The 15,711-nt window shown below is 42.8% G+C and overlaps 1 protein-coding gene across 2 annotated transcripts in view; it reads left to right on the forward strand.

Annotated features, from left to right (window-relative positions):
• map3k21 (mitogen-activated protein kinase kinase kinase 21) overlaps positions 1-15,711 on the forward strand; it is a 35,620-nt gene that overhangs the window by 12,071 nt on the left and 7,838 nt on the right. For both annotated transcript variants that reach the window (XM_021317744.2, XM_012865000.3), the window contains exons 2-4: positions 11,396-11,576; positions 11,659-11,807; positions 14,183-14,358. In XM_021317744.2, the coding sequence (XP_021173419.2) occupies positions 11,396-11,576; positions 11,659-11,807; positions 14,183-14,358 (506 nt within the window). The remainder of the gene's footprint in view (positions 1-11,395; positions 11,577-11,658; positions 11,808-14,182; positions 14,359-15,711) is intronic.

Here is a 15,711-nt window from a genome sequence, read left to right on the forward strand (position 1 = left end):
TTTTATTTATTTTTTACATTTATCAGAAGAGAAAACAGCCACTCAAATGTCTCCCTAAACAATATAAATCTGTTTATTTCTCCCATTTATTTAGTTTTTGGTGAATCCCAGCCAAAGGAACTGTTGGGGCTCAAATAGGTAGCGGCCAGGCTGCTTTCTCCGGCTTCCCACAATTACCCGTGGTGACACACAGACAGTTAGTGCCTGTCCTTTCTCCGGTGGGAGAAAGGGCAGAGGGGAGAGAGGAGGAGTTGAGATGCTTTCACCGTGTTTTTTATGACCTCTCCCTGACTGCACCTATTGTTGCGGGGCTGGGTGAAAAGGAAAAGGGCCCACAGCTGAGGAGAGCTGCCTTCCACATCAACCGGTCCTCCACATTCCTGTCTGTGGCTCATGAGCACAATGACGGATGCTTTATGCAGCAGAAGGCACGGGCTGCACACCTCCAACATGTGGCGCGTTCGGAGTAGCCGAGCCGCGCGGTAATGCAAGCGTAAACCAGGGGAGGAAGCGAGTGGACAAAGAGAAAGTGGCCCAGAGAGACGTGACCACGATGGGTGGATTTAGCCCTCTGTCAGCACTGATCCTGTTCCCATCAGCCGGAGGGCCTCATTTCTCATTTCACGGGAGGCTCAAGGTGGGCCGGGCCGACGCTGTATTGTTCTCTCAGCTGGGACAACTGAGAAAAATGCTTTCAATATTCCTTGTGCAGTATCCTGACATATATCTTAAAATATGAAGATATTAGTCAATCAAAAAGTAGTGGAAAATATTTATACAACCGTGGGTCCCTGTGAGAGTTTTAAAGCTCTACCCTCGCTGAAGAGCAGCTTCTTTGTATTGTTTTCAGAAATCGTGCAAATGTTCCAGATCTCCAGGAACATGTACAAGTTTTAGGAATAAATAAATAAACCATAGGTTAAAGGTCTCTGCCGCTGCGACGGATTTCCGTCAATTGGAAAATGAGAGCAAAAATAGATCCACTTGGTTCTGGTTAGACTTTTTATTCAAGGTATTAAACTGAAGCGGCTCTCAACCAATGAAACCTGGCAGAGCCGTGACATCAGCCAATCAGAAAGAAAGTAGGGCGGCTCTTTGCAAAGTGGACATGTGTCAGACTAACGATGTTCCATCATTTTTTACTTCTGATTGGAAGAGCATCTCAGACTGACCACAGATGGCATGAATGAAAGTAGTGGTGGTCAAACGTTTTCTTTGGACATAAGTGAACCAGGAAGTCAGAAAGTGGAGCGGATCGAACATCTGACAACAACTTTCCTTGGTAAGTGTGTCTATCGCTGCTCTTGTCGTTAAATTAATCAGATGACATTTATTTCCAGTAACTTAGCTAATTAACGCGGGCGACCAACCAGGGATCTCCTCGGGATTCACTATTAAATTTTATTTAAAACACGAAGAAGAGTAACGCGCTAGCTCACGCTAATTTAGCATGACGCACTTTTTCTTGAAGAAGGGTCGGATATATCCACCGTTGACGGTGGTGTTAAAAATAAACAGAGATGGACTTGGTTGAGAGAAATGGATGAGAATGGGAAGATTGTCGGGTCGTGATGCAAAAAGCTTAACCTGCCAGGCGTGTTTATGTGTGTAATATGAAACTAAATACTTCCTGTTTTCTGCAACACGTCTCCCCTTCACCTGTGAAACAGCTACAGAAATATACGAAAGGACAAGGTTGAGGTTGGCCTTGTATGTTCATGGGATTGGTTTATACTGAATGTGACAGGGAGCCAGTGGAGTTAATGTACAGGAGTGAAGTAGATGATATAATGATGAAGATGCTGTATCCGTACTAGCTGCAGTTTATGGAGGTTTTCTGGAGGACAGGGAGGGAAGGGAGCTGAAACTGTAAAGTGGACGGTGGAGCAGTGAGTGATCATGAAGGATTAGAAAACGTTGACCTGCTGCCGAAGCAGAGAGATCGTATATAATTTACATTCTATGCGTTGCAGTTCTATATTCACGCGCAGAAACGCACGTTTTCATTTCATGTAGCCAGGATGTAAAGGTTGTTTCTTTTTGATCACGATCATAGAATAGTGTTGTTATAGGTGAAAGTACATATTCCCCTACGACTGAACGTGGAAGGCCTTTCTAAGGTTACGAGGCGAGGGAACCTACAAGAGTAGCCCTCTCCTCCGTCTGCTACGAGCCTCCTGGTGGCTAAAGGGTGACTTGGTAAACAAGTTGGATGGTCTGGTTTGTCTGGTCAACAGCTCGTCACATTTATGTGACTCCTGGCGTTGTGCTTGACAGTGTGATTACGTTCGGCAGAGGAGCCAAGAAATGTTTTTATTTACAACTATTTCCAGTCGTTTCTGGGCTGGTTTGATTTAATGTGACAAACCTCTTGTACCTTTATGCTTAACATCGAAAAGTGTAAAAATAGCTTAACCTAAGTGAATGGAATTGACCCCTTGGGTTGAGCGCAGTCAAAAAAACTTCAGGTTTTATATATTTTCTGCTACCTGGAGCTCCACTTGCTAACCTAGCTGGGTGTCTCCACACAGGACCCGTTTAGTTGAGCCTGAGCAGAAATGAGGCTCGTCACAGTGAGTGTTTCCATGCCTCCACTTCACTCTGGTCAAAATATCATTTGAATCGATTACAAGTTGTTGTAAGCAAGCAACACTGAAGTCTGACAAGCTGCTGTCTGATCCCATGTATCACCTTGGCTGTAATGGCTTTAGTTAAAGCTGAGTATTTGCATACGCATGGGCACGACTTTAAGCTTTAATGGCTAAAATTAAAAGCCAGTGCAACCTGCTAATGTTGAGATGTGGTTCGACGGTGCAGCCAGGAATGTTTTACCCCTCAACCTGACTCCATTTTCCTGTGTCCTGCCTGCATTTTGCTTTCTTTCAGTGGGGTTTAAAAAAATTGTGCCGTTTATGTGAATTACGCCTGCTGATGCTGAGATGGTCACACCCACAGCTGGAGCGTAGCTGCTTTAGAAACATCATAAAACGGACTCACGTGTTGTTCAGCCGCTACGCGCGTGGCGGTGAGAGAGACACGCCTGTGATATTCAGCGTTGTGGGATCCTGATAAGGCTAATAGGAGTGAAGGATTGCACAAGAACACTGTTGTGGTTCCTGGAAAAGTTTGCTGCGTCGGGAGCAGCGCCTTTAGAAATGTGAAATCTTGGCTTGGTAGAAACCACTCGAGTGATTGATGAGAAGATAATCCTCTGTTATTTGGGTTCTGTCCTTCAGTGGTACTTGAATTTCAGCTTTAAAAAGATTGACTCCTAACCTTACAAGCCTGTGAGAATCTTGTGACAGCCGTCTAATTTGGCCTTGAGCTCAAAAAGCGTGCACAGAACGAGTTCGATAGTGGAGAATCTGTTTCTGGCGTTAGCCTAGACGCCTAATCCTGAGAGCCAGCTGTCCAAACAGTCTGGCTGCTGGAGCATCACCAAACGAACAATGGAGCGATGCCAAAAACGCTACATGATGGCAGCAGTAATGTCCGGTAGATATTAGGGGATAATCAATGGAGCCTTATATAGTGTGGCCAAAGGATTGAGACGGTGACTGAGCTGCTGGTTGTAGACGAGACTTTGAGCTTGTAAACACCGAGTAGAGACTTTGAATTGTAAATAAAGTGAGCAGTTGCCTTAGATTGTGCCTGATCTGTTAGTTTGTGTCAGTCCTGCTGGTTGTGGTATTCGAAGCAGGCGGCTGCTTACTGTCTTAGTTTCCTACAAAGACCAAGGTTCTTGTAGCGAGGATAAGATGACTGTTCAATTCTGTGTTTGTTTGAAAACACATCGGGACCCCAGATTTTAAGTTAGGACCATGGATACAAGTTTGTAAAGCAGTTATATTACAACGTTTACCCATTGAACCTTTTCATATTTTGTTAGGTCAAAATCACAAACTTTGATGCATTCTGGGGGGATATTATATTATAAACATATTTCTATCAATACAAAAAGAATACATAATTAAGCATGAGGAAAATTATGCTTGGTGTTCATAATGTGTTTTTTTTTTTTTTTTTTTACAAATACCTGAAAAGTGTGAAGTTCATCTGCATTCAGCGCTGAGTCAAGACCACCTTTTTGTTGCAATTACAGCTTCATGTCTCTTTTGTGTGGGTCTCTACCAGCTGCTCAGGTCGGTTTATGCTCGTTCTTTACAGCAAAGCTCAAGATTAGACACGTTGGATGGAGATCACTAGTGAGCAGCAATTTTCAAGTCTCGCCACAAACTCTAATGGATTTAGATCTGAGCTTTGGGGTTTCTGACACAGGAAGATGCTTTGATCAAAGGTGTTTTATTGCTGCTGAGGCCGTATGTTTGATAACTTTGATAACTTTGATAACTCCGGTCCAGAGTCGTTTGCTATCTCTCACATGTTCTTTCAGGACTGTGATGATGTGTTTAGCTCCTACCCTCTTCCTATCAAGGCTCCCCCTAGGCATTTCCTTAGCATGATGCTGCCACCACCATGCTTCACCGTGCCGATTGGGAGTCCAGGTTGTGTTTTGTTTTCTGACGCACAAAACCTTCTCACATGTGGGACAAAAAGTTCAGTTTTGACAAACGCCCTCATGGCCGAACGCCAGCGCACGCCACACATTCACATTTGGTATTTGTAGAAAAAAAATACAGTAAACAATGTCAACCCTTTGCTTCCTCTTTACAGTTACGTGCTGCTTTGTTTTATTGTGTGGCTTAAAATCCCCAGTGCACACATTGAGAACTTCAGTGTTGCTTAATCATTTGAACAAGGTCTGTGTTCGATCAGACGCAAACCATTCGATGGGGATTCCCCCGTTTAGCCGCAGTGTTTTGGTGTGAGTCACCTTATTTAGCTCGGCTGTTTTCAGAGTTGACATGTCAGGCAAGATGGACGGCAAGAGTTTAAAGTTATTATTTGTCGCTTGACGTCAGCAGGGGAGTCATGTGACAGGAGCTCTCTCTTTTTATCAAAACATTTCTAGAGGGCTGACACTGAAGTCACCGGGAGCTCCAAAGAAAATATGCTGCGTGACATTTTATACGTCAGTCAACACAGACGGGTTAATCCCAACACTGCTATTCCTCAAGGTCGTGTAAACGAGCCCATCCTAAGTCATTATAAGCCCACGGAGCCCGCTGGGAGGAATCTATGGAATCACTGGGAGAGGACTTGACAACAGGAAGTTGAAGTGTATCATGGGTCTGGTGAAACCTGTTTGTAATGGCGTTCCCATTGTTGTAGTCGGGGTAGAGGATCCCCTCTTTGCCTCGGGGTGGGAATGGCACCGATGGCCCTGTTCTTTCTCACTCTCGCACGTCCTGAAATGATGCTCGTGGTTGTTTCACATCTATTAGAAGTAAAAATCTCCCCTTAGACACCTTACCTGTGCTGTAGAGTGTTTGCAGTAACAAAGCAAACAGACTGAGGTCCTGGTTTCCGCTCAGCGGCACCCTGCTGCGAGCCTTCAGCTGCTTTTAGAACCAAGCCAGTTCATATTGACGGGCTGCTTTAAAGTCACGGTACTGCTGGATTGCCAAATATGGTGACTTGTATTTTAATTTCCAGGTGGTACAGCTGACTGGGAAAGTAGAGGAGCTGTTTGATGGAGAGACCCCCTTACTGCCTTCGTCTCAGGCTGCTTTACTGTCTCAGGGTTCCTGTGCTTTCCTGAAAAGTATGGCAGTTTATTTAATCATTCACCATTTCTGGTTAAGCATGAATAAATGGAAACTGAGTGTGGAAAGAAGTTTCTGCTTTCAGGTTTTATATCTGACTCCAATATCTAAAAATAAAAATGGAACATCTGTGGAAATATCTATCTATCTATCTATCTATCTATCTATCTATCTATCTATCTATCTATCTATCTATCTATCTATCTATCTATCTATCTATCTATCTATCTATCTATCTATCTATCTATCTATCTATCTATCTATCATCTATCATCTATCATCTATCTATCATCTATCATCTATCTATCTATCATCTATCTATCTAATTTTTGTCATGTGTCTCATTTGTTTGGAATTTGGGGACTTAAAATTTTTATTAATCACAAGCTTTGATTTAGACAATCTATAAAGGTCTTTCTTTTTACTGATTGTCAGGTATATAGTGAAAAATCCTTCAGTACTGTGTTATCTTAGTAGGGGTTGTGCAGAGGTCATATTGTTTTTTTTGTTTTAAGAGCAGCCAGAACACGGGGAAATCCCACTGTCACCATCAGAGTTACTGTCACTCAGCTGGTTTTACATGACACATTTCCACAGAAATGCTGCTAAAGTGCCATTAAGCAGCTTCTCTAAACAACAAGCATAAGCAGCCACTCGATGAGTTACTTGTTGTTTCTTTTTGCATAACAGTGACGCATGGCAAACACGGCTATGCTGTGAGGCTGTACCATAAATAATTGGTTGTTATTGTGGGGGAATCTCCAGTCAGGAGCTTAAATTGGACCTTCTGGGTGACAGACGTAGTAACCACCCGATTTAGCTCTATCATGAACAAAGACGACCTAAGACGAGTATGGGGAAAATAATGGTAGGTGCTGCAAAAGGCGTTTATACAGTGAGCCGTTCGGTTGATTATAAAAGAAAAATCTGCTCGTCTCCGGTGAAATCATACCCAGTTTTGTCAGATCAAAACCCCTCGAAGAGAAATCAGAAGAGCGATCATGTTAATATTAAGGACCGCTATGAACAGAGAGGATCTAACCAAAATATATTTTTATTATATTCAAACCATGAACCTCACCTGAAGGGTAAAAAAACAGAAAAGGGACACTTGAGCTTTCCCAGACGCACTGTATCAGATCCATAGATACACCGAGGCTTCCTCTCATTTCACACTGAAGTGTCCATCCATCCACCTCTTATGGCTCAAGACAGCGTCTGACTGCCTCTCCCTGCTGCTGACCCAAAAGATCTAAAATAAAGCTGTAAATATTAACTAGCTGTCTAAAATCCCCTGGGCGAAACAACGGTGTTCTTCATGAGCTCTGCCCGCTCTACAGACCCTCGGTCTGAGGAAACATTGGAAGCTTGTGCTGCTCCCCAGGTTTAGCCGGGGATTAGGGCTCAGAATCAAAGCAATGAAATGATTTCACTGCTGTTAAAAATCATCTTTATTAACCTGTTCTCCTCACTCACTCCCACCAGATCTAATGTACTCACTCCCAGGTAAAAGATCTAATGTAAAGCTTTTAATAGTGTCTCTATTTCCTTTGAGAGAGTTGGCCGCTCTGACAGAGGCTCTGTCCAGGGAAAGCAGGCTCTGCTACCCTGATTCTGTCGGGGATTAAGCACAAAAATCAAACCTTTTTTACTAAGGTGTTCGCCTCGCAATCGTTGAGGTAAAAGATTTTAACTCGGTGTATGAAAACAACCGGAGAGAGCAGCGGTATGGTTTGGCATTAGTGGCCGCCTCTCCGCCTCTGTCTCTCTCCCAACACACAGTTAAGCAGACAGAGAGGAACTGTGCCTTAAGCCCAAGAATAAAAATTATTTAACTGCAGTTAAAACCATTTTTAATAACGTGTCCTCGCCTCGACAAAATATCTCATATACAGGTGTAAATATTCATATTTTCTCCGTGACTAAAACAGCCATCAGAAGCACCTACAGCCACTGCTGGACCTCCCCTTGAGGTGTGAACACACTCAAGTGAACCCTGGTCCGGACCAAACAACCGGACCGAGACCAACTTTTAGAGGTGGTCTCAGTGGTGTGAGTAGGAAACAGCTTCAATAGGAACCAAAACCAGAAACACGCGTCTCTTTGGCCTTAACAAGCCACCGTAGCAAGGCGAACTATACTGACTATACTCCATTAAGCTGCAGGGCGACCTCTCCCAAAATTAGAAACAAAATGTCTGGTAACCCGCGTTGATTGAGCTGCTCCTGCCACTCACAATGATCTAGCAGCTGTAATAACAGCACAAATCTATAAAACAGAGGTGCTGCTCGCAGGCTTTCCACAATAGCTTCCCTCCATTTCTGGGTCTGCGCTACGTCCCACCATAGTCGTTTTTGTCCAATGGGAACAACGATCTCCACACGCGTGGCTCTGTTACAAGTTGTAGTTCACATTGTACTTTTTGTACAATGTGAAAGCAAATCTGGTCCGGACCAAACAATCGAACCAAAGGACTTTCCTGGTGTGAACACACCCTAAGTCTGCATTAGTTGTAAAGATGAAGCAGCAAAAGCAAACTGAGAAAAGTAAAAGTTGCCGATGTAAAGATGAGAGATAAAAAAAAAAGAAAGAAAGCCTGCCAGGAAAGAGCAGAAACACATAAAAAAAGTCTGACTTGTAGAATACTAAAGATGTACTAAAGATGCTGGGGAGTGATCAGATCAGCAGAAAATGGACAGTTTCTGCAGAGGTTACTCATAACTGAGTCAACAGTGTAGGTTTACAAATGCTGTTGCTTTCCAGGACTTCATCCCCTCTATTTTGTCAGGTTCAAGTTGTTAGGTTTGTAAGTTATTTTGTTGCAAGCCAAGAAACCGTGTGACTTGGTCCTGGTTGACCTTATAGGACGTCTGTATGTTGTAGCCGTGCAGCAGGAGTCTTCAGCTCCAGTCCTCGAGGGCCGGTCCCCTGCAGCTGCTTGAATGCACATCAGTCAAACAATCAGCGGTCTTATTTATACAACAGTTTGTGGCGTAGAGTAAAAAAAAAAAAAGTCAGATTTATAAACCCATGCACGCACACACCAGCGCATAATTTTCCTTTAATGGACGACAGCTGTACCTGAACATGTGGACCAGATTGGTTCCTCCTCACGTTCTCCCCTCTACACGGCCAGACTGAAACTGTCAGTGCAAAGCGCCTCATATGAGCTTTTAAGAAGGGTATAAGATGAGTGTGTAGGTTTATTATTGTGATCAGGTGTAGGAAAAGCTTCCAGAAGGTTTTCCTGCGCATGGTGCAGAGATGCGGAGCAGCGAGTTGAAGGTTGCTGAGCGATAAGCAGACGTTTCTTTTTGGAAACAATGTCGCTGGGAAAAGCTCCAACGGTTCAGCTGAAGTAGTAAAACGCCGTTGTATGCTTTAAAGAAAACATTTTCGTGAAGGTGTGCTAAAATGTTCTGGGCTGTTTTTTTTTTTGTTTTTTTTGCTTTGATTTTAAAAAATAACCCAGAAGTAACTTGAGGAAGGTTTAGGCTTTACATTTGAGCTCCTCTGCTGTTTTGCTTTGTAGAATCGACCCAGCTTGGCTGAAAGCGATAGCTCTGAGTGTAAAGTAATGAAGTGGGACAGGTTGTAATTGGAGGAGTGTTTGGCAGAAGTAGAAAACAAAAATCAAGAGATCAGAGCGTCACCTGTGGCTGTTTGTAGTCAGTTAAAAGGAAAAAGGGACACGTTGTTTTTAGGCGACACTTCAAAGAGCCCCTAGCACGCTCATTTGAATTAAACACAATAAAACACAGCCGGTCGTCTGACACAGGCAATCTTAAATAAAGCAAAAATAACAATATATATTAAAACTTGCAGACTTAATACAGGCCCTTATGAGATTTATCAGACTGCCTGTGGCTTGGCGGCTTTAGATTTTGCTTCATAGCAGTGATGGGTGGTGCTGCTTAGTTCTTTTGTTTCAGCCAGCTCACTAGCAGTGTGCAGCAGTGATGAGGAAACTCTGAACTAAAGGAACAGCATATTACATTACATCATTACATCCTCCCAACCAATCACAACGCAGACCCAGGAGCACCCCATCACCAAGCCCCGCCCCCTTCAAAGAGTTCAGAGACCGCGCGTTCTTTTTCATTTTTAAAAAACTTGCAGTTTTGTTAAAAAAGTTGGTTGAAAAAAGGATTGAGTTTGAATTCAGTGTTTTCAATTTGTTAATTATAAATATCGATCAAAATGTTTTATATTTTATGGATATGCTTTTTTTCTATATCGTCCAGCCCTAAGCTCATTTCACACCGATGGCCATTTTCTACATTTGATACACAAAAAAGTGCTTTTTCTTTTTTTTTTTTTTTTTTTACATTTTATTTAGTAGGTATTATTTAAGCTTCTTTTTGATCAAGATGTAGACCTATTTCCCAGTATAAACAAGATATTTGCAATATTTACGTCAGGCCCGAGAGGTTTGATGTGTCTGTGTTTTAATCATGTAAGCCACTCCTGTTCAGTTATCCCAACTATTGGAAAACGTCCATATTCTGATCAAGACAGGGTGATCCTCCTCCGACCCGCTGGCTGGTTCGTCTCCTAGCAAGAGGACAGAGGAGACAATGCATTATATCGACGCTATATAAATGTAGCTGGATGTTTATAAAGTGTGGCTGGGTGGACCGAACAAGTTCAAAATCAAACCAGCTAAAACTCGGGCTGCCCTGCTGCAGCATTGGGACAAAGACGTGTTGTTATGGTCGTATCGTGCCACGGCCGTTTTGTTCCCTCGGTTTGAAGAAACGCAGCGGGCGTTTCTTCAGGCTCCGTGAACCGCTGGATGTGAGTGAGGTTGGCGCTTTCACACCTGATTGGCGCAGACGGTCTGGGCTTCATGCGGGATGCCAGCGGGCCGCGGCTCCTCTCTGCTTTCTCTGCGGGTGTTGTGTTACCCGCGGGCTTTTTGAGGCTAGCTTCTGTCTGTAATGTTTTAAACAGTTTTAGGAGCGGAGGACGGGGGCTTTGTGATGCTGTCAGCCTGCTGTCACTGCAGGAACAAACGGCCTGCGTGCCGCTGTCGGCCCTCAGGAACATCGTCTATCACTCCTCACAGCCGCGTCTCTCTGGCCTGCACTCACTCCTCCTGCTGCTCCCGTCCTCCATCCCACTGCTTTCGTCCACTTTCCTCACTAATCACTGTTTCTGTCTATAAATGAGCGTTTTCTATATCTGGATAAACAAGGGAAAATATGTATATTTTTATTTCCAGACGTCCCATCTATGCGTCGTGTCTGTCGGCCCGTCCAGTTGTTGTTTTGCACTTATCCATCTACCGTTTAGCTTATTCGTTCCTCCCCTGCACAGTTATCAGCACTTTTATGTTTCTGCTTTAACAATGATCTAAAGAGGACTGGGACCTCTGGAAGCTGGAGTCTGTGGTTTGGAGCCGCTAGAGTCTGAATCCCTGGCTGTCCTGTAATCTGTCCAGGTTTACTGTCACATAAGTAGCATGTTCTGGACCTCTGCTGCGGTTTTTCTTTGATTTTTAAATGAATTCTTTTATATAAAATGTCACAAACATAATTCTGGCTCTTTAAAGAAAGTTAATTACAAGTCTGTAATATGCTGTGTATAAAGCACCGTCAGGTTATGTAACACCACAGTGAGCTCATCCAAAAGCTTGAACATGGAGTTTAATTTTGCTAAATGTGTGAAGCACGTGTCACTTCTGCTATGCCTCATTCAATCCCCCCCCCCCCTCTGTGTTTTTCTAGTTTTATTACTTGAAAAAATTGAGAACGACGACATCGGGAGGAAGACCTTGAAGATCACGGATTTTGGCCTGGCCAGGGAGTGGCACAAAACCACCAAGATGTCGGCTGCAGGCACCTACTCCTGGATGGCCCCCGAGGTCATCAAGTCGTCTCTCTTCTCCAAAGGCAGCGATGTCTGGAGGTAAGATGGTGGACGGGCTCCACAGGGCGGAGACGCTGATTAAAACATTTTCGTTGACTTTGATGCGTGTGCCGTCCATCAGCTACGGTGTCCTGCTGTGGGAGCTGTTAACAGGGGAGGTGCCCTACCGAGGGATTGATGGCCTGGCCGTCGCTTATGGCGTCGCTGTCAACAAGCTGACACTTCCGATCCCCTCCACCTGCCCCGAACCCTTCGCCAAGCTCATGGAAGGTATTTACAGCCAAACCCATTCAGTCACATTAGCTGGAAACTTTCTAGCCAGACGTACTTTTTAAGCTGTAAAATCAGTCAAACTCAGTTTAGAAATAATCCTCTATAAAAAATCACTCCCTTTGAAAAGTTAGCTTTTTAACTTATTTTGCTGTTTTGTTTTAAATGAATTATTTGAACACTCAATAATAATAATAATAATAGATTTTATTTATGGACACCTTTCCTGACTCTCTACCCTTCTGACTTTCGCTTACTGGCGTCACAAGGGGCATAAATCAGCCGAGCAGAGTATTGCTGAGTAGGTTATTTGTGTTTTTGATCAAATTTTTCTTTTAGTGGGTTCATTTGTGTGGCAACAGGAAAACATCTTGGCTGTATGTGAGACCACTGCATGGATTTCAGGTTGATTTGGCAGCTAATAAAAGCATAAATGCTGAAATGGCCAGTGTCTATTATCAGAAAGCTAGGCTGTGAACTAAATGGCCGCGGTGATGCGTTTGGGTGAGGGGAGGAGCTGAAATCTTTGAAATGTTGTGTCTTTGGATTTAGTGACATGTAAAGCACATTTTTAAAGAAAGCAGACATCCTTTGATCAGCTGTATTAGGATTTTAGATTATAAACTAGAGCTGATCAGAACTGAATCAGTCTCATTAAAAGGATTTCTAGCGCAGCTTGCGCTGGAAATCCTTTTACAGCGCAAGCTGTAAAAGGATTTACAGGCTAATTTCAGGGGTTGCAGGCTAATTTCAGGTTCACTACCATTAGGAGTAATTTCTCATCAGACTCTGTGTATGATAGGCCCGTTTGTACTGGCTAGCCTCACTAAACCTGCAGCCTGTACTACAACCATCAGTTCAGTCAACACCTGAGGAGGAAATAAATAAAATAATGGCTCTTCAGTCAATTAGCAGGAACTTGCATGCTCTGCCACCATACTAGCATGTCACCTAATACTTTAACTGTGACAACCCTGGACTGTATTGGTCAAATTCTGTCTGAAACTAAATTAAGCTGAGCCGAAGACAACCAGACCCGTCTCTCTGTCTGATGTTCTTCACCTTCTTCTCTCCCTGGGTAATTCTCCTCAGGAGGAGAAGTCAGACGCTGTGGATGAAAAGGCTTCAGGATCCACGCTAGTCTACAAATAGTTTCTGTTCCCCACAGGGTTTAGTAAATTTGTGAAGTACTTTATTGAGTCCAGCTGTGTTTTTATCAGGACTGTGCATTATTTAAGATGGGAAATGCAGCGCTGGACAGAAGTTTATAAAAGTTTTAAAAATACATTTCTCAGCAGAAGAAAAATTGCAAACAAAACACATTTTTTGTCCTTTTTGAGTTATTTTCATTGTTATCTTGTTTAAAAACACTTCTATGGATATTTTTGATCTTTCACCTTTTCTTTTGAAAGAAATATATCATTTTGTTGAGTTTTAAACATGTCTTTAACTCAAAATGGAAAAAAAATGAAAACATAAAATGCCTATTAAACCGTATTGTATTTTGATAATGCTGCTTTTGTTTCGATTTTACAGAACTTATTGAACTCAATTGTAACTTTTTAAATCGTTATCTTTGACTAATCGTCCCGGTATATAGATTCATTTTTCATTTTTTAAAAAGTCCATATTAGCTGCTTTTTATTGAAGAGAAAGTGGGGGCTGAGTTTTAGTGGGGGGGCACTAGCAGCGATTCAAGCACGCTCACAAACACCTACAGGTGCTTGGATCCAGCTAGTTATATACTCATCAGTTTTTATCTTCAGCTACCACTTTATACATTTTGTATTGATTAATACTGTATATACTTCAGTGATGTATCAAGGTGTTATATCTGTAGTTCTATTGGTTGTGCTGTTCTTTTTACGCCTCTCTTTGCAGGTAATGAAGCAGACTGAAGAAGTTTTGTCGATCTCTCTTCTTCTGTTTCTTTCACCTTTTCTCCCTTTCTTTTTTTTTTCTTATCATTTCTCTCTCCTCTTCTACTTTTTCAATGTAGTGTCTACATAACATGAATTATTCCCTACATAATAAAACTATTTGCATGTATAAATCAGGCAGAGCACTATGGCGAAAGCGATAAGGCTCCACTTGTGAGAATAAAATCTGTTGGGCTCTTTCTGGCATTAAGACAACAATTCTTATTGCCACACAGGACACACAAAAAAAAAAAAAAGCTGAAAATGTTCACGAGACCCAGCAGCGTGTTGACTGATATGACCCGTCGACACTTTCACAAGAGAGTTTGAAGTTTGTCTCCTGTTTTACTGCACGTTGGTTGGCCTGTGATTGATCCGACCAATCAGCTGTCAGGTGAACAGGTAGCTGATGAAGGAGGTGTGTTGACCCGGCTCAATCCGTGCTTTGTGCCGCAGAGTGCTGGGACCAGGACCCTCATTTTCGGCCCTCCTTCTCCTGCATCCTGGAGCAGCTGTCAGCCATCGAGGAGGCAGTGATGGCCACCATGCCTCAGGACTCCTTCCACAGCATGCAGGACGACTGGCGGGTGGAGATCCAGGAGATGTTCGACGAGCTCAGGACCAAAGAGAAGGTATGGCGGCGTTGCAAAAGAACATCTATTTGTGGACCGGGAAGCATTAATGATCTCTGCCTCGCGCTGTGAGGGAACTTAAGGTGCTCCTCTAAAGTAACGCGCCTCCTTTACTGATCCCTGCTACCTCTTAATGCAGAGATAGACTGTGATTATGTTGAGTTTCTAACTGCTCCTGGCCCATTTCAGTGACTAAAAACCCTTACTGCTTACTTTTGCTTAATAAGCTTGTTGCATGTTTAACATGCTGAGTCATTAATGCCGCGGTGCTTCAGCGTACTTCCCCCTGGTTAAGACCTTAATCAGCTTTCTGTTTAAGTGCACTGTTGCTGGCTTAAAGTGGGGGTTAATTAGTGTTTGAGGGGGAAAGAACAGGTCCAGCACAGACTAGGTCAACAAATAATGACCTGAACCACACACACAGCTTGTGTTTCTGATTTTAAATAGTCTTTATTTACTCTAATCTATGCTTCTGTGCTCTCTTTTCCAATCATTGTGATGAATATTGGTAATTTAGTCAGATATATTATTGATTCAAACTCTGTAGTTTTTGTTGCATCTTAACATGATGCATCTTACTGGCCAACTATTTTCCTTGTTCTAATTTCGCTGGATTACTCTGTATCGTTAATTTTATCAGCAAACTTCCCACAGTATTCCGTATCTAGACAGGTGACTGACGGGTTTTGACTGTAAAGCTGCTTTACTGAAGTCATCTAGTAAGGATTATAATTAGCAGAGAGGGAGAAAACAGGAGAAATGGGGGAAACCCTGGGAGGAAACAGAGCCTTGCTGCCACGTAGCAGTAAGCACTAATCTCCTGTAGCCAACTCGTTATTGGTGGAGTTATCTCTAACCTCCACCTCTTGTCCTACAGGAGGACTGGGTTATCTTGGCAACGTGTTTTCTATCTGCACAAAGAGAATAATGTTACCGTCAGCGCAAGAGACAATTTAACACCCACCACTTAAAGGAATGACCACAAAGTGAATCTAAGTCCTCTTCTCGTGTCTTAATTAGTTTATTTAAGAAATTAGATTTTAAAAAGAGTATGGATTTAACGGCGCCATCCTGTGAGAATCTGAAGTATTATTTCATTTGATTCACACTGGCATTGTAAAGTTAGTTAGGTGATCAAAATAAATCCATTTTGCCTCATCTCCACCTCTTCTGGTGTTTTTAAAATAAACATCTTTAAAAATCCACCGATTAGAAGTAGCGGCCAATTTTGGTTGTTTCTTTTCCAAATAAATTTCTGACCTGCTGTTCATGAAATTTAGATGACCACAATTTGTGTTCAAGCTCCATAAATAAGAAGATATAAGACCAGCATTCAGAATATCTCTCTTACCC

The sequence above is a fragment of the Fundulus heteroclitus genome, chromosome 22, assembly GCF_011125445.2.
Source record: "Fundulus heteroclitus isolate FHET01 chromosome 22, MU-UCD_Fhet_4.1, whole genome shotgun sequence".
Lineage (NCBI taxonomy): Eukaryota > Metazoa > Chordata > Actinopteri > Cyprinodontiformes > Fundulidae > Fundulus > Fundulus heteroclitus.